Below are 23,530 nucleotides of genomic sequence, written 5' to 3'. Positions count from 1 at the left end.
TCATACCTCAATGACGATATTAAAAAGAAAAAAGAAAAAATTGAAGACTAATTAACTGCTTTCAGTTTCAAACACATATTTCTATTTGTGTGATAGACAAATAACGAGTGTAATATAATTTGGTGATCTGTTTGAAACATAGTTAGATTGAATATTAGTATTGAAAAGAATAATTTTTAACACCAAAAAGACATTAAAAAATGAGGAAAAAACTATATGCATTATAAAATATCTAAGTATTATAAAAAATCTCTGTTTTTCTGTGTATTCTGTGAGAAAGTGTGGGATGATTCTTTTCTGCTCAACACCATCAGAGTGATAATTATAGAAAATTTAGATGAATGATACATGATTTCAGTAATGTAGTAAATGATCAGAAATTTTATTTTGAATTCTGAATATTGTTTTATTTTAAAATTTGAATGGCGGCAAATTAAATTGTATCAATCAAAATCATAGCAAGCAAAACAGCAATACTAGTAAGATTATGAGAAGAATTTGCTGTTAAAATAAATATAACTTGCAGAGTTATTCTGATCATTGGAGATTAAAAGATGTATGGGAAACTTGAACAGCACTTTGGGATTTATTTTCCAAAAACATACTGTCGGTATGTATTGAATTTGGACAAGAATTAATGTTATAAATTTTCATATATCACTCTCTCCAAATAAAGAAAAAGTGTAACATTATACAAACAATATAAGAGAGAAAACATGTCAATTAGAATAAATACAAATCGGGAAGCACTTTCACCTAACCAGAGCACACTGAAATTGTTATAAGACAGTAAAATAAAACAATGATTGAAAAACATTTGATCGATTATGGACGTTATTAAAATTATGTATACAAAACAATTTCACGAAAGTTCTGTGGGAGTTTATGTAAATTTGTGACGTCGCAGGTTTCCCGCGTCTGATGACCCGTGCGCGAGCCTCCTGAGGGCGGGGCGGACAGGCGGGCGAGAGCGTTGGGCGGGCGGCAGGGCAACACCCGTTCCCGAACCTCCTGCTGTGCAGAGCGTCTCCCATCCGTCGTCTCCGCCGCCGCTGGTGGACTCAGAGCCGGTCTCCGGTTCGGCGGGGCCCTTGGCCACCCGGCGGATCCTGTATTTTTCTTTGGCGCCATCCCCATACTTGATGAGCTGCGACAGTTTGGGTCTCTTGCCCGGAAGTTTACCGGCAGGTTGCTTCTGGTAGGAGCCCTCCTTGGGCCGCCCCTTGGTCTTCTTGGCGACGGGAGCTTCGGGAGGTGGGCGACGCCGCTCGTCCCGGTGGCCCTTGCCGTCAGATTTGGCGCTGCGGGCCCGGAAGGGGTTCGGGCCGGGCTCGCCCCGGTTCGATTCCGCAAGACTCCTCGCAGTTCCCTTTTTGGGCGCGGGCTCATCAGGGTACGGAGGTCGAATTGCCAGGGCGGCGGCGAAAGCCGGGGGCCGGCTGGAGGTGCTCGGCTTTCTGATGGACACGAGGGAAAGGTTCCTCTGAGACTTGGATAGCGGGGAGGGGTCGGGGTGTCCCCTGGCCTTGCCGGGGTGCAGACGAAGGGCGGCCCGGGAGACGGCGGACGAGGGGGCTCCGCCCTTGAGAGAGATCCGGCGGTCGGCTCGGTAGCCCGGACCGGCCAGGTTCTCCTTGCGCTCGGGATCCGTCGTCTCCTGTCTCTTGAGAGGCTTGGAGAGAGGCCGGTTGCCTCTGGTTCCTGACGTTCGAGGGGTCCGGGCCGAAGCGCTCCGTCGCCCGCTCACGTTCGTCTATGGAATAAAATCCCAAACAACTTAGGCTCAATATACTTACAAGTTAGAATGTGCATTGTGAAATTGTGTCTCGACTGAAATACCATTCACAATAATTCTTATATGAAAGAATTAAATTATTCCTTTCGCAAGGTGGTCTCTAAATAATATATAATATTTCCCTCATCATCTGTTAATTTACGTGAAATAAACAAAAAAGGATTGTTCTATTGTCATTAGTACTAATAAATACATAAAGCAGGTAACATCATTTAAAAAAAACGTACAAATAATAATTTTATTGTTATATCCTACTTTTTGGTTATCAATAATTTATGTATGTAATGATCTAACAAAAGAGTGGCTAAGAAAGATTGCGATATGATGGTAAATTTTTTAATTATTTTAGATGAAATTGAATGTTAAATAGCATTGTATATGGGCATAACTTTGGATAAATAAATCTATCCTGTTAGTCGGATTGATGATTACATAATATTATACAAAATGAGTTTAATTACTACAAAATAAAATCCAATGATTGGTTATCTATAGCTAATGCATAAAGTTGTTCCATATTCTTACCATATAAATACCAAACTCATTTTTTTACTAAGTGTTGACTGGATTTAGGTAATCAATAATTGAATTTCACTGAAATTAAAGAAAATAAAACAAAATAATATATGGTAAAAAGAGCTGTGTGGTGATTGAAATTATTGTAATGAATAGTATATGTGTGTGTGTTGTTCAGAGATTTTTCTAACGGGCTGAAAGTATAATAAGCCCACTGATCTGTGGCAAACTTTTTCACAAAATAACCCCATAAATTTAAAAAAAAATTATGGCTCTGTGTTTTTTTTTAGTATTCGGTGAGTGTTTACTATCCATTATCATCATAGGTGCATCGCCATTCAAAATAATAAAACACTTCATATATTTTCATATAAAGCACAAGTGAATTTTCAACATAAATATAATTGACCAAGCAAAAAGTGCTATAAACATAGTACTAAATTAGCGTAATATTTGATAGCTTTGACAGAAAAATAGACATAGTCAGAGGGGCACCGAGTGATGTAAGTAGGAACAGCCCATGATAGCAACCGTAACAATAGTCACATTAACCCTGCTGAACTCGTGCACATTAGAAGAAATCGCATTTGTGCAGGTTCAAGGTTAAATTGTTCCATTAATTTATAAATATGTAGTATCATCGTGTCAGCGTAATTTTTAAAATTATGACCTAAATTCTTTTTTTTGCCATTTATAAAACAAATTTTTATATTTTTTTATTCGCAAAGAGATTTGGTAATTTTAAGATGAAATTACCCACTGTCTAGGAACACGGCACTGATGATTGGTAAAAGAATAAGGATGTAATTAGCATGGAGGGGAGACGGAATCCTCGGTATGGACGCGTGCGCAGCATTATCAACTGCATGGCACTTCCCTACTCTTGATTTTTCACTGAAGAAAAGTAAAAATAATATTGAAACAAGCACTTGATTTTTTTAAATCACGCAACAATAAAGGAACATGCACATTACGATATGCACAACTATAAAATAAACATTGATTGTTTGTGTTTTTGAAAAAAATAGTTTATAATAATTTAATTCTTTTTTGACTAAAATATTTCGCAGCTCCTTGGAAGAGCTTCAGACGCGTCTCATAGTTTGAGAAATCACTGTACTAGTTAGTAATAGTTGATAGTAGCATTTTGTGAAAATGCAATATGTATGTGTATACCAATAGGTGAGGTTAGTAAACGAAATCTGTTATGAATAAAAAAAAAATGTTTTATGTGAGTATGCCAAAGATTAGTGTAGTTGTGCGAAGCATGTGAATTAGCGAAAGTGTGCAAATATGTTGTCAAACATTCACAACTGAAGTACATACACAGAAACTAGACACAGTCAGAGAAAATGCATTCGACAGGACTCTCACAGAATTATACTGTCATCAAACGCAATATATTATAGACTACGTGTATTTCAGTCTAAGATTTAAAATGTAGTATGTACAGTGAAACCCTGATTTTACGTGCCCGGAATTCACGTTTTCCCACTATTTGCGTGTAGTTTCTGCAGTTCCGTTTCATCGCTGTACATTTTAGTACATTTAAATCCAATTTATTTTAGTACATTCAATTGGCGATGGCATGGCGATCATTGAAATGAATTCCAGGCGAATTTATGCATTTCTATTTATAGACACGTCTGCAGTGCCCGAGACCAAGGTTACAGTACAACGCAATAGTATAAGATTTTTTTTCTGTTTATACCCATGCAAATAGTGCCTAAGCAAAGAAAAACATTGTCCGTTCAAGGGAAAAGGAACATTCTTAAAAACATGACAGAATATGTTGACATAATGTCGTTGGTGTTTTGTAAAAAGGGCGAATCAACCATTTTGGTGAAATCTAGATTTTAATGAAAATACAATATGCACCCCACTAGCTTGGTTGTGTAAAAACGGCGAATTTGTATCTCCACAGGAAAGTACTTAAAAACAATAATCGACTCAAATTAAATTAATTAAAATTACGAATAAAAAGCGAATGTGACATATTAGGCCTTTTAAAATATTATATAATAATGCAGTATAATGACAGTATTCTTTCTAAGTTTTATTGTAAACTTGTTAGATATTTATAATCATCCACAGGTAATAAACAAATAAATGTCAAAAGTTAAAAATCTTCCTCCTGTAAAATAGCATTTTGGTTAATTCGCCCTTTTTACAAAACACCGACGATATGCTCCGAACCATGTATATTTTAATAAAAAATAATTTAAATTTTTTTAATTTTTCAATGCCAGTACCTTTAAAAATGTAAAATCAGGATTTCACTGTATGCGTATTTCACCAAGAATATTTGGAGTGGTTCGCATGAGAAGAGAGTAACTAACTATAAAAAACGGTTTGAGATAATTTTAGAAAATATTTATTTTTATGTTACTCATCTAATACCGCTTTTTTAGAAAAGAACTTCTAACATTAGGTCCTTGAATAACAAGATTAAGGCCCACTATGACAGCTATACACAGCCACAAATCGCAGGTAGTATCAGTCTGGGTGAACATTTCTGAGATATTTCATGGGGAGATGCGGAGGTGTTGAGCGCGACACGTGTATCATGACACATATTACTGAGCCCCTGCATGTCCAAACTAAGAAATGTTCACATAGAAGTAGCAATTTCTAGCAATTTGCGGTTGCACACAGCTGTCGTAATGGGTGGCAGTCCTAAAAGTCTAGTAAAAAGATAATTTTAATATTTTCTCGCCACATGTTCAGTTATACTCATCTCTTGGTAGACTACGATCGATCGGTGTATATGAAGTTAAATAAATAGAAGAAAACAAATCAAAGTGTATATTATGAAGTATTTTTAAAATTAATTAAACAGAGACATTTAGTAAAATAAAATTTACGAGAGTAAGAAATTATAAGAAATTTTAAAGAAAGTAAATAAATCGTCATCAATTAAAAGAACTACAAAAATTTTTAACGCAGATATTGCAGATTGAATATTTATTCCTGTGAATCGTACTATAATAATGAAGAAAACAATTGAGTGATAGATATAGATTTACGCAAACAATAATAGATAATTTGCATAGTATCAAAATATATTACAGTAAAACCCCGTTAATACGAACACGGTTAATTAATCTTTTTTCGATATTCGATCCCATCAATTTCGAATTAACGATGTTTCACTGTACTCATTTGCATACCTGAGAAGGTCGAGATTGGCGCGAGTGCAGCCTCAGCCAGTCACGGATGCCCGTCAAGTTTCTGTGCTCCGATTGCTGAATACGACTGTTTGGGTGGCTACCTGTCATATCTAAAATAGACGCCCCCAGGGATTTTCCCACCTATGGAGTTTTCAAGCAATGCCAAATAATTAGTAAAAATAGAATAATCAATTGTTTATTAGAGGAAACATAAAATAAAGAGTCTGTTTATCGCCATTGACAATCTAACATCCAATAATACTTAGGCTCGACTTAGGTAGACGTATATGAAGCGCCTAGTTTCAAAACCCCCGAAAATGATTTTAGGTAGTTTTGAGAAAAACTGTGAACTCTATGTATTTATTATTTCCATTTCCAAAAATAATCTTGTCCAGTTTTGACCAAAAATGAACTGAATATATGCAATTTTATTCCTTATTCAAAGTGGCACACACTTGTTCTATAAACATTTCCAAAACAAGTCGTTTGCAGTCAGTATAACGGTTGAAAAATGTCATCCAATTTCAAAATGCATCTTGTCCGTCTGGTGGCAATTTTCATACATCATCTTTTCCATTGGTACATAGTGAGTATTTTGAATTTTTCACTCAATACGAAAAAGTATAGCATATTCCAAATTGGAGAAGCTCTGTAGTTAAAATATTAAAATCACCTGCCCAATGACTCAATAAAAAAATTTCTATGTAGAGGTTCCATACTAGTATTTTATGAATATCTCAAAACAAAACAAAATCGACAAGGTGAATTTTGGAAATAGGCGACTCAATGAATTATGTCTTAATTACCTAGCCTTATTTTAAAACACTACAATACAACATTATTATAGATATAGAAAAAAGCGAGCTATAATTTATGTATTCTCAGTAGTTTATGAGGTTTCGATATCATTTCATTCAAATGTGATACCCTTTTCTGTATAAAGATCATTTTCTTTACATAACCTTTCTAAAAGTTTAATAGAATATAAGAACATCTACTTATGTAATAGTCCAACAATATTCATTTCAATAGGGGACAAGGAAGTTTTACACAATTCAAGCACTAGGTACCATTTAAGCTAATAATTGTAATCTTGACTTAAACGGGTAAAGCTGTGGTGAAAATTATAATCTGAAGCTGTTTGAAGCATTCATAGAAGATTATAGTAATTATAGCTACTACATAGATATATTATGAAAAGGTATTTGTTACGGAAGAAACTAAATAATACGTAATATACACAGTATCCTGGTATACAGTAGATTTTTATATGAAAATTAGAATGATAAATATATCGGGCAAGTTTTAAAAAAAGGTGTCTGCTTTTAGTGTACAAAATGTTTATGCTTTTTGAAAAGTAGGTACATAGTAAAAGCGTACACTTTGTATCAATCACATGACTTCAGTGGATAAGTGCACAGATGTTGTATGTCCAGTTCTATATGTTTTGAAAAAATCGAATGAGAAAATATTTTATGATGAAGGTATGAAACAGATGTGTGTTTTGTGATTAATAAATAATTTTAGTAAAAACTGGACGTATAATAAGTGTGCACTAGCCCAATGATTATTGCAATACAGTGGTTCCCTTTCATCCGCTCGTAGGATGTTGTCCTGCCGGATAGGAGGCCGAACGCTCTAAAGTGCAAATACAGAATTACTTGGGTGAGAGAAAGGCGACTCGTTTCCGAATCACATGAGCCAAAAGGGTTTCACTCCGGCTCATCGGACAATATGTTGTAAAGATAGATAATAAGAACAAGCTGCGAGTGTCGTTGGAGCAACTCAAAAGAGTAACGGCATCCGGGCGGTTGGCGATAATCGCGCGACGAACCTGGTGCGGGTTTACCTCTTCAAAGAGATGCGGAGTGTACTTGGGCGGCGGGTGGGTGGCCATGTTGGCGGGCAGGCTGGAGTGGGGGACGAGGGGATCTTTGGCCGCGGCGGGTAACACATTGACCAGGCGGCCGGTGTTGTAGTTGCACTCGAGGGTGTAGCTGCGTACCAATCCCGTCGCTTTCAGAACGGCCACTCGGCCCGAGCCCTCGCGGGACATGCCGTCGCGTCTGTCCCTGTCGAGTCATTACAATTCTATGTAATAAACATTTTTGAAGGCTTACATTGTGTCATGGGATTAGGAAAAATATAGTTTTAACAACTGCCAAGTATGTAGGGCATGAACAGATTTTATGTATCACCAATCATCGCAAACTGATTTAACAGACATGAATATTATCGTATCATTTTCAGAATCTGATAGAAGGGTATCTGCACATCTCACACACTGTGGAATGTATATGCTCACTATAATGAAGATTTCCTACAAATATGCATCATCTTAAAAAGACATCTAAATATTTGACCAAAATGAGATTTAAGAGCTTTAGAAGAGAGACAAAAGATATTGCTATCCGACTTTTCAGTAATTAATTGCAGATTTGGTTTTCAAGAATGATAATAAAATATGATATCATTATAATGGTTATATTCATTGTGTTCAGAAATTTGCACATATGCAGTTGACAGTATCACAGTTCACCATGAGCTGTTGTATCGGAAACCGATGACCGTATAGCATTGAGATCAAATTCACATATAAATAAAACACTTTAAAAACATTATAAAAACCACCAGAATACAAAGGAAAGACAGAAGAAATTAAGTAGGTAAGATATATATAATCATATCGTATATATTTATATAAAATTCTGAAGTAGGTTAGCAAGTAGGTGCTCATAAGTATCAAGTCATACCTATTAAATATGGGAAAATAATGACAGCGTTATCATCAGATATTTGATACCAATCAAAGTCAAATTAATGTTATTATTGAATCTAATAAAATTGGAACATGACTGTTAGCAATGCTCCATGAATAAAGTTTTTTTTATCTCAATGCTATACAGACATCTATTTCGTCTACACCAAAGCGATTACAATCATTTTGACGAATCAATTACTTATCAAATTTCATAAATCATTTAAAACAAATTTGAATAAATATGTAGGTGTTAGAATATTACAAAAATTAAATACCTCAAATACATATTCCTCTCGGTGAAATTGCACGAAGAGAAGTGAAAATGTAAATTGTTGAGAGACATGATCCGCGGCAGGAGCATGCACTCCACGCTGTTCTCAATCTCCTCAAAATAATTGCCGTACATGAAGATCCCTTTCTTGGAAGCGTGCCCGTGCAGGTCGATGTACAGAAACAGACTGGACTCTTTCTCTTTTTGAGGTTGTCTTCCGTAAACGGAAAAACCCTTTGGTTTCTTCCTCGTCGATTTCTTCTCATTCAGCTTACCTGTCGTCGGTGCCTGTGCATCAATAAATGTTGGGATTAAAAACATATATCAGTGGTGACTACTATGGTTCATTCATCGAATTATGCATTAGTGAGAGCGTATAGTACCCGAAGATGCCGAAAGGCGAAACCCGGGTCGCAAAAAATTGGTTGATAGTATTAAATCTCTTTATTTGATCAGTTATTTACATGGGTATACATACTACATACTACAGTAAAACCTCGTTAATACAACTTCCAAGGGAATGAAAATCGAAAAAAAATTCGAATTACGAATTATGAAATGTATGGGGGAAAAATATTAAAATTTTTTGATTTTCATTAATATCATTTACGATCATAAATGTGCCTACCAAATTTCCGGTTCCGTGTGTGTTAATGGGTCATAAAATATCAGGATTATTTTTATGTTACGAAGTCTGTCACAATTTTAAATGACTGGCTCATGAAAAAGTGTACTTTATTACAATTTATTGAATATTTTTATATGCCAGGACTCTGAAATAATTTTGAATTTCGAAATTCGAATGAAAGGTATGGTTTTATATGAAAATAATGTTCAAGGGACTTTTTTTTGCGAAAATTTCGAATTATCCGTGTTTTTATTAACGAGGTTTTACTGTACCAAGGTTAATTGCAGCATCTCCACGAAATTGATTACAAAGTAGAGTAAGTACATAATTATATGTATTGAAATTAATACAAGGATGTTCAAAATGTTCAGGAAACTTGAATATATGAGATTCTGATTTATGAAGAGTTGTATACTAACCATAGTGTCAGTCTCGTTTTTAATGTCAGTAAATGTATTGTCACTGCTCTCTCCGTTTGAATTACTATGTGTTAAAGTTGAGTTATTCGTAGCTGACTGATTAGTTTGAAGTATAAAATTGTTGACCATGGATTTCTCTTCTTTGTCCACAATCTTATTTCTTACGGACGAATGGAAGTTAATACACTGCGGCTTCGATTCATTCGAAGATACAGTTGTGAGATCCTGCGAGACAAATTAATTATTTCAGTAGAAAAAAACACACCTACCTATCTAGATAGCATAAAACAAGTTGGATCCTAGAATGATGTGTTGATTCAGATTATAAATAATAAGTGTCACATTCAGTCGGTAAAGATATAGGGCCGGATGCTTAGTAATACTTATGTGAATAAGTGGTGCAGCCAAAAATCTGCCACATGGCATTGCCGTGCAGAGTAGAGGAATTTAGAAATACAAGTGACAGCTGTTAAAATAAACGAGTTTTTTTCACAAGTAAATACATTATTGAATAGCATTTAAGAAATCGTTTCCGACAAATCATAATAATCATAAATCATATTAACAACAAATTATTATTTTTATTGACAATAGTAACACTATGGATCGCAAAAAGCGACATTGCCATTTTATATTATCATTTAGCTAATAAGAACATAACTGTCAACTTTGCATCAAGTTCATACATAATTAGTTAAGCATAGCACCTAGCCGTAAGTATATAACAATAACGGGCAAAACAGTGGTGTACCTTATTTTTATATACAGCCGGGAGCATATTAGATATGCCCGGCATCCTTGATTCCAGTTCCATCACAGTTTTTTTACACAGATCACAGAGTGGCTCATTTAACTTCAGCGACGCACTCATTGATATGGGACCAGAGGTTTCCACACTGCTATAAAACAACACATTATTGTAAACATAATAATTTGTAACTTATGATTTACCATATAGGATGGGTTTCTAACATAATTTTTGACATTTCGTAAAACAATCACGACCGTTCATTGGTATTAAGCGGTATGCAGCCAATACAGTGTCAGTTGATTGGAATGGAACAGTTTGCAGCCAAAGAGGTTTTATATCACTAAGGCGCAGGTGGTGCCATACTGAAAGTGGACCCGATTTTCACTCTATGAGCACAGTGAAAAATTTCAAATATCATCGATATAGCTATACTAACTTACCAGATCTCTCACACATAATGTACACTATAAAGATCAAGCAACGTATTCTAATTTTAAACAGATATTATAAAAAAGATACTTTATAGTGCATGTAAATCAATTTGAAATATAGTTTCGAGTAATGATGGAAGTATCAGATAAAAACAAGACCAGACATAACCAGACATAACAATAATTGGTTTTTACAGTAAAACCTCGTTAATACGAATTCCATGGGACTGAAAATCGAAAAAAAATTCAAATTACAAAATATGAAATGTATGGGGGAAAAATATAAAAATTTTGAAAATTTCATTTACGATCATAGATGTGCCTACGAAATTTATGATTCCGTGTGTGTTAATGGGTCATAAAATGTCAGGATTATTTATATTACCTTCTTAAAATAAGTAATTTATGATATTTTATGAAAAATCTGTCACAATTTTCAATTACTGGCTCATGAAATAGTGTACTTTATTACGATTTATTGAATATTTTTGAATGCCAGGCCAGGCCATTTTGAATTATGAAATTCGAATTAAAGGTATGGTTTTATATGAAAATAATGTTCAAGGGACTTTTTGTTTTTGCGTAAATTTCGAATTATCCGTATTCTTATTAATGAGGTTTTACTGTATATATTTAAAACATGCGAATTACAATTGAAATAATCCATAGACTCCATTGAAATTATACTCAATGTCACTGTGCATGTGCAACACTAATTAGATATTGTGGTCATAATTAAATGTTTTTTTTTATAAGTCAAGGATAAATGTTCAATAATCATTTCCTATAGAGTCTACCATGGTGCATTTTAAGTCTTGCATCTAAAAAAATTGCATGAGGCTCACTTACCTCAATGAAGACCCCTCCAGTTGTTTGTCTAGTAGGAGACTCCGAGAATCGTTCAAAGTGTCTTTCAATTGCTTCAAAGGATTCGGTCCTCGCACTACCACATCATTATCATCGTCATGATCATCGGCCAGATTAGAATTATTATTGGATGAGACGAAAGCTTCCCTGGAGAGGGTGTCCGAGTCGCAGAGAATTGAGGTAGGCGCTTTGAACACGTTGTCCATGGCACATTCGTCATGGATAGCTGCCGACCCGATAAAGCCATCCATGGATTGCTGCAGTTCATTTAACTTGAGATCCTCCACCTGTAAATTGGTATTGATTAGATAGAGGTTTTCCATGGGTCATAAGTCATGCAGTATAATATATACATCACTGTGACATTGCAGTGCAAAAATATATTTGATTGATAATTAAAAATTGGTAGGTGAAACGATTGTTTGAACTAGAGGACTACACGACTACATGAAGCCTTTTTATTGCAATAGTTTTTCTTCTTCTTAATTTATGATTGTGCATTTAAATATTGATTGTTTAGTGTATTTGCTGCCTATCTATGCATAATAATTGAGACGGTCTGTACAATTGTAATGTGAATGTTTTAGTTCTGGTACAAGTTGAATATGTTTCATTTTCAATACGGTGCAATAATATCTTCCATTCATAACAAATTCAAGTTTCATGCTTTATCATGATATTATCTGTACATTTAATGTGAAATGACTTGCAGCCATGTTTTCAGCTTCACTTTCATTTATTTAGGCTCAACCTTCTAAAGGATTTCATCAACGTCTTTGGTAATAAATTAATTTGAGCATATCCTGCTGTCATTTTGTGTATATCTTAAATTAATTATTTCCCATACCTGATCGGCTAAGGTAGGACTAGCAATTATGAGCGAAGAAGACGTGTCGTCCTCACTGTCGATGGCCAATTTGATTTTACGAGTTTGCGAGATGACACTGCCGTTGCCGATCGCCAAGCTACTCTGCAGCGGAGGGCGCGGGGACAATTTGCTTCCGGGATTCATCCACCTCTCTCCAAACTCTCTCGAAGAATCTACCTTTTTACGTTTCGTATTCAGCTGATATGACTTGTCATTTTCCTGCAAAATTGACAGTCAAAATCAATTAAGAAATCATATTTTGATCAAAGTATACCAAGCCAATATAAATACGGGGCTATTATTCATATTTTGGCAAATTGTCAAACCAAAAAATGATTATGGTGAAAACTTTAAACTCTCATATAAATATGAATACGTGTATTAAATAAGGCTCTAAGTACCAAAAAGTAGTATTGCCTGTAGCAAATACCGAGTTATTGCAGTAAAATTTCATGAAGCAGACCTTTTGAAAAATGTAGTTTTATTGTGTGAAGCAATCACGGCAGCTTGTATAATTTTAGGTATTAAGAACTCGCAAGTGTCAACACACCATCGTTAGCTACTTTATATTGAATGCCATTGACCACTGCAGTGCTACTTACACCATTATAAATAAAAAACGCCAACGGACTTACAACGTCGACAGGTTTAATTATTTTGGTGTATTTTTTTGACTTGCTTGAGGCACTTAGACTATAGTTTAAGTTATTGGCGTTGGTATGTAGAACATTTTTCTATAAAAATGTCAGTTTTTATTATTTTGGTACTTAGCGCCTTAATTAATTAATACATGTATTCATATATAAAATGACAATATTAATTATACAATTATCTAGTGAATATATCGTCGGTATAGTGGCAGAAGACGATAAGTCAAAAATTGGCTGATTTGAGTTATGAATGCAGAATTATAAAGTTTAACACGCTCTATCGTCTGAAAAAACAAGCTCCGCCAAAGTCCATGTAGTTGTGACATAATTTAAAGAATTCAATACGTATTAAGTCACTTTCTTTCATATTTCATAGTGGCAAATAACAATAAGATGACTTAACGTTATTTGGCTTCAACCTTCTAGTCACTTGTCCGTTATTTATATTGACTTATTGTCTATGCCACACACAGCTTGCAACCATTTGACAGTAAAGTTGGTTCTGAATGTTGACGTTTCGCGCGTATTTATATATCTCATATTTTCTACGATTGTGCTTGTAATCTATTGTATAATCGTTTTTATCGACGTGTATAATTTAAGATTGGAAATATTATGTTTCTGTATGGGCAACAGAATAAAATAAGGGAGCATGTAAAAGGTAAGCAACTTAATTCAACATAACCTCAAAATGAAGTTTGCTCCACAATTATTGATTAGTTGTGTACTGACATCACGTTTCTATGGCGTATTTTTATGTAATCGGAAAGACATCCTTACTAACGCATATGTTTTATTTATATTTTAGATGATGCACACCAAAGTGATGTTGTGGATGGAGACAATATTAATAATGTCTGGGACTCACGATTGTACTCGGTCAAAACCAAATGCTGCCAACTTGACGCTTGCATTCTGACGGTGCTGCTTTACGGTAGCGAATCATGGCACCTTACGAAGGCTCAGAGCAACCGTATACTGAGCTTCGAAAACAGATGTTTGCGATGAATACTGGGTGTGCGGTGGTGACTTTAGGATCGAGGAGATAAGAGAATGCACCAAACGGCTTCTTATCACGCTGAGAGTGAAGAGGTGACGTTGGACCTGGCTCGGCCACGTGCTGCGGATGCCAGAAGAGAACCTCAACTTGGCTTGCCTAACCTAACTCCGGCGTCCTGGAAGGCCGCTAAATACTATCTATAGAGTGTTTACTCTATAGATGCTCTATAGGATACTGGTTTGATCTGGAACGGAGCAAAAAGACTGGCGAGCGACAAGGATTCTTGGAGGCGCCGCGTGGTGTCAATATGCTCCAATTTAGGGGCGGATATGGCCAAAGAAGACGAAGAAAGAGCTTCGAGCGCAAAGGGGATTTTATTTTAAGGAATGCAGACAGTGCTGCTCCAAAACCCAAAGGGTACGAATTGCTGACGGCAAACTGCGCAAGGACTCATAATCATACCACTTTTATCAAAATGAATTAAAAGGAAGTATTTGCCAAATTTCTTTTTTAAATCTCCATACTGTTTATACACCTGTTATCCGATGTTTGTAATAAATAAATTAAATACTGTTCTCGAACCCTTCGAGGTTGGCTATGATGAAGCGGAAATGATCTCTAAATTATATTTTAAGTTTTCTTAATTAATTTTACAGGGTGAATGTTAATTTTAATTGTTTTCATAAATTATTTTTGTGTAATCATCATCCCCATACCGCTTATCCACCTCTAATCCAATGTTCTGATAAATAAATTAAATAAAAATGTATCCTTTTTATTATTTTTACCTAGTACTTAGCTACACAAATTTATGTTTAATAATTTAATAAAGATGAAAAGTATCATAATTTGAAACAAGATTATTACTAATCTTACATACAAAAATATCAAATTACTTCTATACCTATCTAATATTATTACCTAATAGTATCCACCTACCTAATATTATTTCTGTTTTAATTTTAATTTTATTTTAAATTGGCCAGTTTCTATTATTATTAGAGTCCAATGTATTACTACTCAACTACAACATTTTATGTTTGACTATTCTATTGACTCAAAAATCGTTGTGGCAAAAAACGTTAATTCACCGTTTTGTAAATAAACTCAAAAAAATAATTATTATTACTATAAAAAGGCCTTGACAATACTCAAATCGAATTCATAAATGATTACCGAATATCATAAAGTAGCAAGTTTAGGTAAAAATGTTTAAACTATTTAAATAGAGAGGTTTCAATTTCTTGAATTTAGAAAAAGACGAATATCTCAAAACAAGGTTTTTTGACTTAACGCCTTTTGCCACTATACCGACGATATATAATAAGAATAATAGTGAACAGTTTTATGTTGTAACACTGTATGCATCGAGCGACTGGTGGACTTGTTTATTTTTTGTGCTCAGTCGCTGCTTCTTCTTTTTACAGCTAGATGTCTTTATAAAACACTACTACAAAACATACATAACACACATACATTAACACAACTTGATTAAATATGATTGCTGTGGATGTTTTGTCTCTTTGAATATATATTCATTTTCATTTACACAGCCGAAACCGAGATTCACTAATCTCCGGTGTCATTATTTGGAGTTTCTCTCGATGACAAATTTGGTAGTGTCTATCAGATGTTAATTTGGAATAATACCCTCGCAGAGTTAACACGTGGCATACTGTGAATGGGTGGGCGTGTTAAGTCGCAGCGAGGCAGCAACTAAATGAATAATTACGATTAGATAAACATTCAGGTAAATACCTGATCTGGATTAGGGTAAGCACCGCTTTTGCTTCGTAAGCATTCCGCTGAAGAATATTTGTCTTCTTCGCACGGCGGGGGTATGAGCATGTCGTTGCTATCGAATGCACTGTCTTCTTTTTGAAAACCGAAATGATAGAATCTACAATAAGCGTGATAGGTTAAAATGAGAATTATAATACATATAAGTATAGTACATATCGAAGAAATTAATTCTTCATTGTCCGTTAACAAAGATACATAACAATAATAGATAAAATTATGTGGCATGATCTATGCATATATTATGTGTCACAATTGAGCAATTAAATGCTAATGTTCAATAAAAACTGATGAGGTATTTGGATTAGTATGGCTGCGTACTTTGACAAAAAGTTGGGATAATTTGTTGATTTAGGTTTGCAATTCTGGAATCCTGTTTGGTTTCTTGATCCTGAAATCCCAGAATTGAATATGTTGTTAATCTGGGGTTTAAGAATTAGTTTTATGTATGACTTTTGTGAAAACAGATGTGTTTCTGCCAACCAAAAGAAAACAGATACATATGTGTACGTAGTTGACAAACAAAAATATAAAAAATACCACAAACTTTCATAGAATTACAGGATGGAAAAAATGCATAAACTTGCACTTCATATTTGAGTACATGTACTCAATTATCAGCCAAGAAAATGTCACTAAATGTAAAACTTCTTGCATGTCTTTTTGTTGGTATAATATTTCACTGACAGGATCCCGGAATTGAAAAAATATTGACCCTTTAATTCCGGGATTGAGAGTGATGTCTAGGATTCCAATTCCAAGTTTCAATTCAAGTGATTTTAATATCACGTACATATTCATCAATGGCTTATTAACCCAGTGCCAGTGTCTTCTAGGTGTCTGCAACGGCCGCTTTAGCATCCTTGTTTATACCATCCAATCACCGAAGTTTGAGTTTCTTAACCAGGACGCCCTTCGGCAGCAGGGCACAGATCATTCTTCTCTACCAAATTGACGAATGTGGAGATATATTCTTGTTGAAAGAGGTTGTAGAGTTCCAGGTATAACTTAATACATTGATTTAATGAGGTTTTTCATTATAGTTTGAACAACTTTTCATCAAATCATACGACCATGCTAACCTAAAGCGGTATTAAATCTCGATAGATCATACAAATATTTTACATATAATATATATTACCTTATGAGAGATCTAGCAGCATAAACGGTTGGATATATATCAAAGCACGGCGACAAATACACCCGGTTGAGATTGACTCCCCTTGTGTCAGTGCGATAGTGGCCCCGGGCGACACCATCGGGGTTTAAAAAGGGGATCATCTTGAAGACGTACAATTTCCTTAAGGCCACGGCGATTGGGTCATGTCTATTTAGTAGGAGGTTAAGGAAACCGTTGAACACAAAGCTGGATGGAGTCTCCCCGGGGTGAACTCTCGCCGAAACAAATATTATCTGCGGATCAAATTGGTGTCTATTAGATATATTATAGTGACACAGGTGTTTAAATACTTAATTTAATAATGAATTACATATTTAGTTAAATTGCAAGGATAGCAAAACGAGTTCATGACACAAAGAATATATAAAATCAAGACTGAAATGACCCCAGAGGTAAAATAATATCATACATACACATCTTTCAACTAACCTATTGGATTATTTCTACAATATTTTCGATATAATTATCAAGATGACACAGTATAGTGAGAAATTTGAAATTTAGCAAATAGATATCTTTACTTTTCGAAATTTATACAAGATTTACCATTAAAATTAGAAAAAATACATCAAATACAAAGCTAAAATATAGTACACGATTTTTTCCTAATTAGCAGTTGATTTCCAAGATTATTATACAATTTTTAATATTGGGAAGTGAAAAAGAATAAGTATTATTTTAACATCAAGATAAACATTTAAAAAAAAAATGCAAATGCCAAAAATTCTTAACAAATTCCGTTGACATTCACAAGGATAGCACTTCACCTCTGTGGTCCAGGACATAATGTCATAATGAAAATGATACAGACCTTTTTTCCAGTAAATTTGAAGGGACGGTCACTTTTATCGGGGAAAAGATTTTTCAGTCTTTCCTCTCTGGCACTGGTGATTCCGTGGCGCGACGATATGGTGAGCAAGTCCACCCGCCGCCTTTCTAGGGAGTAGCAGACACACTCCCGCCAGTAGTAGATGTCGTCGTCGCTGCCCGTATTCAGCGGGTTGGCCGACAGCCTCGTGTCTATCGTGTCCAGGGCCGTCTGCAGCTCCGTATAGGAGTATGGATAAGTGAATGCAAAGTATGTGATGGCTGCGGTGCTTTCCGGGGCTCTGAATTTGAAACTCAGGGTGAAGATATTTTCATTGGACTGAAAATTTACAAAAAAATATTCATGATTACTTGCTTGTGGTATTTTTAACATATGGAGCGTCTAGGCTAGACGCTTAATCTTACATCTGGATAAATCGCGGTGAGGGAAGTACCGTTCTCATGTTGAGGCATCAGATGGTCTGTATGCATTTATGCAGTTGCTCCCTGAAGTATTTCGCCCTTATAAATTAATAAACACAAGTGAGAAACGGAGAAACTGCAGTGTTGATACTAACAAAAAGAAATTAAGGACTCGTAAACATCATACGATCTAGACAAAGATAGAAATAATTAGACATTCTGAAAGCGGTGAATCTTTTGCTTCAATTGGCCGTTCGTACGACTAAGCCGATTAAGTGATGGATGAAATGGAGAGATCTTTGTTGTCATAGATTGATGATCAACATCAAAATGATGTCCATCTGAGTTTTTCAATTATTCAAGTTAGGACTCATAGTTTGTATGAAGACTGGAAGACTCGATTAAAAGAAAATTCTAACATGGAATTTCAAGAAAGAAAAAGCCGGTTCAATAAATTTAAGCTGAGGTATTCTTTACAAAATAATAAATTCACTGGAGAAACTGTCAGCGCAGATAAAGATGCTGCAAATAATTTATTTCCTTGTCAAATAAATAGATTTTAAAATACATTTTTCAAGTTTTTTTACGCTTTTAATGCTTTACTTTCATACCCATTTTCAGGAACCAATTATGTACGAATGTCGAGGACCGCCTGTAACAATTAATTATATTTTTGGACAGAGAATTGATTAGAATTTTAATTAATACAAACAAATAATAATTGATGATGTTTGATGGATGACATTGGATTCAACTTTGAATTGATTGAACGTTGTTATGACCAAGGTTTTTGTTACTGATTTCTTCATGAATAGATTCAATACATTTAAAATCAATATTAAACAACTTTTTTTGAAAATATATTAATTAACAGTTAAATTGTATTTATCATACATAGAGCTTGTGATTCAAAATTTTTCATATCAAGAATTATTGAGAAATAATGAAAAAGTCAATTCTCGTTTTCAAGATTTTCATTTCTCATCAATCAGAATCTCAAGGATATATAAAAAGATTTACAATTCAGAAGCATTTCCAAAAAAAATTAAGCCCATGAACTTCACGAATTTTTTCCGGTTGCAGGAAAATTTGGATGGAAAACAGAGCTTTCAACTTAAATTCGAAGACCTTGAGAAATTAAAAAACCATTTTCAAAATCCCGTGGGTATGTTTTCTTGCATCCCATAATTTAGGAATAGAGAATAGAAAAAAGTCGAGAAATCAAAAGCACAGACGTAATGAGATTATAATTTATTATGATAATTTTTTCCATCTTTTTTAAATTAATATGCTTACTTAATTTTATACAATTACACGATAGCCGTGCGAGTCAACATTACAAGGAACCATTGATATAATAATATTGGAGACATTAATATATCTAATAATAATACACCCATGTATGCAAATTTCAGTATTTAAAAAAAATTATCCTTATAGTAATGTAGGTAGTGTTCATGTTTCAACCACATTTATCTATTTGCGAAGAAATGAAATTTGTAAGAGTGGGTGACAATGGTGAACAATTAGAATTCTATTGGCAGACGAGGAGACCTTTAATTCTTCAATTACAGTTGCTGATTTCGCATAGGTTTTCACATTTAAGAATGATTTTGATATTTTGCATACGGTAATCGGGGGCCGTTCATTGGTCAGCCCATTGATATCAGCCAATGATATCACTGTTGTGCAGATAATTTTACAATAGTCTAACTGAAAGTAGTAGCGATAAAAATTCAAAGCTTCTTTGTGTATCACAAATACTATCACATTTAGAAAATTCTGTTTTAACAGAAAACATAAAAATTAGTTGCAAGGCAATTTAGATACATTTAATAATATCCTTACAAAGTATACAGGTTTATCCCTTATCCTCTCCCACTGCGGCCTTCCTGGGATAGTCTTGGTGACTGGCGCCATTCCTTGACTGTACATCTTCCCCTGCCGGTTCAGGTTTACCAAATTCAACTTGACCAAAGAGAACGGCGGAGCTGATTGGATGCCAAAAAAGAACCAAGTCCTATTTCCATTCTCAAACTCGGTTCCGGCACAGTCAGGGCGGGTCCAGATGTTGAACTCATAATCAGGTGTTTCCAGCGCACTTGTTTTTGAATTAATGCTCGGAACTTCAAGGAGAGAAAACAATGCATATATTTATTTAGTTTACTTTCACGCTGATTTATAAAGATATACATTTTAAAGACTATAATAGTTATAATATATTTTTGTTTTTGTGTTTGGGCTGTCACCGCCCCTGATGCATTCAAGAGTAAATCGGAATCGGTGATGATGGGCTATGTTTGCAAACATTATGGCTTCCGGATCTTTGAGCAAAATCTTATGTCCGATATAGTATCTCTGGTTTCAATTTACATATTGATTAGCACTTTTTTACACTGACCAATGTCGAGGAATGAAGAAAAATGTCATTAAAAAAATACACTGTGAACACAAATTGAAGTTAGTACCTATTATACTTTTAAAAAACTTTCTTTAATGATTCTTACACATCATATTTTGTTGTGGTATTGTACATTTTATTGACCGATTTTGTATGTGAAGTCCAATATATTTTTTGTGAGAAAGAAGGGTTTTAGATGGTTAGAGCTCTATCTTTAGTGAACCACGATAGTTATTTCAATAATTATATTGTAAATAAGATAAGTAACATTGAGAAAAACGTACCAATTTCATCTTTGGGAATTTGTTCAACATGACCTAAATTTCCAGAATCAAAGTTGTGGGTAAATATGAATCCTCCACATTCGATAATATTATCCATCGCCGATTAAGCGTAACTTTAGAATGAAAAACGTCGACTACATCTGAAAGTCATAACCATTATTAGCATTATCTCAAAACATAAAAGATTATCTGTGGCAGTGAGAAATCAATACTTTGGCAGTTCTGACCGCAGCACATTTTGTCTGTACGGCGATTTTCTGTCAAAATATACACAAATTTGAAAACATGGTCAATTATTGATATTTAGAATAGATTTTGACGGGCTATTGCATGTTTTTTAGCCTAAACAAATTACGTAATTTTTTTTTGTATGTCAACATTGATTGACATCAAACAGCTGATTGTAGTTATTGCCAATTGTAAGTATTTTTTTGTAATAAAAATATGAAAACTGGTTAGGAAAAAAAATTACCTTAAACTGTGCAACCCATGTCTAGTTTTGTTCTTGTATGTGGGTTGATAAAATATAAATTGTTTTTCAGATAATGATATACGTGCAGAACCACACCGTTCGCCATTACATTCAAGATGGTTGCGAAACAAAGGAATTGTGGTGTCGCCATTGCGTTGACGTGTAAATGTCGTACATTTTTCAATTTTAATATAAATTGTAGTAGCGCATCCGTAAAGTCGCGTTAAATCAATTTAAATTAAGTAGATTAAGTGAATCTAGCTAATGTATTCGTTTAGAGGTTATGATGTATGTCAAACGCAAGATACATATTATTTTCGTCTTTACGAAAGGTTAAATTGTTCAAGTATCACTTGCAAGTTGCAAAGGAGAAATAAAGTTAATTTTAAAATTCTACATTTATAATCCGTGAAAAATACATTTTCTGTTGAAGAAAAATAGTCATGATATCATGAATCTCTAAAAATAAATAAAGATGTCAATAATAAAAATATTTTTGCTATCAGCTTTCTCAGAGTTGCCATATTGTGAAAAATAATATAATCAAGGGTTTTGTTATTTTATAAGCTTTTGGTCTGAAATTGAGTAATTGGGTATAAAATGGGCGTAAATGCTGAACTGTTATTTTAAAAGAACGCGTTTAAACGTTTTGATAGGGTTTATATTATTATATAGCTACAATTCTTTTTTAGCCCCAAATTTATAGAAATTCGATTCTTTAATAAGTTTTAACTACCTAGGTAATCTACTAATAATTATAATCCTTCACAGTCACTTCACATTGTTAGCTACATAAAATCTCTGGTTTGCTATATTAATCCTAAAACTCGAGTAGAGAGTTGAGTTTTCATACAAAATAAGTAATAATGCATTATGATAACTTCGTGTTTCTAAAACAGGTTAGCGAATAGCGCCTGTGCACGTATTTGGATGGATTTACTGGCACCAATAGTGTGCACATTAAACTATCGCGATAATAACTTTACTGTTTACCAGTAAGAGTGATGACTGTCTCGCTAATCTTATTCTTCAAGCGAGACGCGTTATTGTCATTGTATGGTGCTATTAATTGATAGGTTGTGGAAATTGGTAAACGTCAAAATCGTCTGCGCGGTGTAGTTTATATTTTTTCCGGCAGGTTGGCCACTATCGTTTTACAGACTATTGCGTGAAAATTCAGAAACCACTGTAAACTTTGATGGTACCTAGTGCTAGTTATTGATCATTAGATTACAATCTATTAGTTTTTATTGATTCGGATAATACAAGTAGACTCAATTTCCTTTTACCTACTTAAAAATAATGTCACAGAGCAAAGGGATAATCCGAAAAAGGAAAATAAATATATTTATCAATAGAAATAAATTATTTCAAATGCAATATGGTAAACTGTCTGTAGAAAATGATGAATTTTGCATTAGTATTGAAATAAATGACAATACTTTAAACGACATATTAACTCGAAAATCGTTATTAAATAGGGAGTAGGCTACCGTGCATGGTATTCGAAGATAATCAATAACTAGCACTACAATCGTAATTCGCTATTCAGCGCCACAGCCTTGGCAAATATCATGCAATTGCCAAAAATTAAATGTAAAATATTGGAGTCATGAAAGGATGATAAAAAATACTGTATAAAAAATTGGGCTGCATTTTGGCGCTGCCCAGATGATAGTGAAAGACAGCATAACAACTATCTACATTTAGCCTTATTCTACTCCTTACTTACACATGAATTGTTATATTTATCAAAATCAGTGATATTATAATATTATCTACCTATCTATATATACTGCCATTATTATCACGAGCCTCAATAAATCCACTGCTGAATGAAGGCCTCTGTACGTTTATTCTATTCTTGACAGTCTTGAATTTCTATATTTATAAAAAATGCTAATGTTACTTATCTACATATTCATATCGTCATCATCATCAATCCACTGCTGGATGAAGGGTTCCGCAACGTGATTATACTACTATCGGTTTAACGAATTTGTGATATTATACCTATTTCTATCCACTGCTGGATA

General features: G+C 34.3%; 1 protein-coding gene and 1 long non-coding RNA gene across 3 annotated transcripts; one reads left to right on the top strand and one right to left on the bottom strand.

The window, feature by feature from the left end:
* Positions 1-416: 416 nt before the first annotated feature.
* On the bottom strand, positions 417-21,634 carry LOC147078945 (cytosolic carboxypeptidase-like protein 5). 2 transcript variants are annotated; one of them, XM_085951515.1, is made up of 14 exons: positions 21,495-21,634; positions 21,023-21,162; positions 20,186-20,463; positions 17,919-18,254; positions 17,069-17,340; positions 15,886-16,027; positions 12,457-12,696; positions 11,592-11,896; positions 10,312-10,459; positions 9,561-9,785; positions 8,518-8,801; positions 7,331-7,553; positions 5,482-5,622; positions 417-1,753 (listed from the first exon to the last, which is right to left on the bottom strand). In XM_085951515.1, exons 2-14 carry the CDS (start codon positions 21,117-21,119, stop codon positions 884-886), a joined length of 3,561 nt encoding a protein of 1,186 aa, XP_085807641.1. In that variant the 5' UTR covers positions 21,120-21,162; positions 21,495-21,634; the 3' UTR covers positions 417-883. The 2 variants fall into 2 exon arrangements, with proteins under 2 accessions (XP_085807641.1, XP_085807653.1); XM_085951527.1 differs by having other exon boundaries at positions 10,312-10,456.
* On the top strand, positions 21,408-21,932 carry LOC147078944 (uncharacterized). Its single transcript, XR_015071269.1, has 2 exons — positions 21,408-21,441; positions 21,565-21,932. It is a non-coding gene; the product is annotated as an uncharacterized LOC147078944 (long non-coding RNA).
* The last annotated feature ends 1,598 nt before the right edge of the window (positions 21,933-23,530 follow it).

This window comes from Rhyacophila brunnea, unplaced genomic scaffold (genome assembly GCF_057557595.1).
Source record: "Rhyacophila brunnea isolate RB1 unplaced genomic scaffold, BYU_Rbru_1.0 scaffold_10, whole genome shotgun sequence".
NCBI lineage: Eukaryota > Metazoa > Arthropoda > Insecta > Trichoptera > Rhyacophilidae > Rhyacophila > Rhyacophila brunnea.
The sequence above is the reverse complement of the archived record's forward strand: the minus strand, read 5'-3'. Positions and strand labels throughout refer to the sequence as shown.

Coding starts and splice junctions, on each gene's coding strand:
- LOC147078945 (XM_085951515.1), bottom strand. CDS start 21,119: ATGGATAATATTATCGAATGTGGAGGATTCATATTTACCCACAACTTT. Junction 7,554..8,517: donor GAGAGGAATATGTATTTGAG/GTATTTAATTTT, acceptor ATGACTCGACAG/GGACAGACGCGACGGCATGT. Junction 5,623..7,330: donor CTCCGCATCTCTTTGAAGAG/GTAAACCCGCAC, acceptor AAAACTCCATAG/GTGGGAAAATCCCTGGGGGC.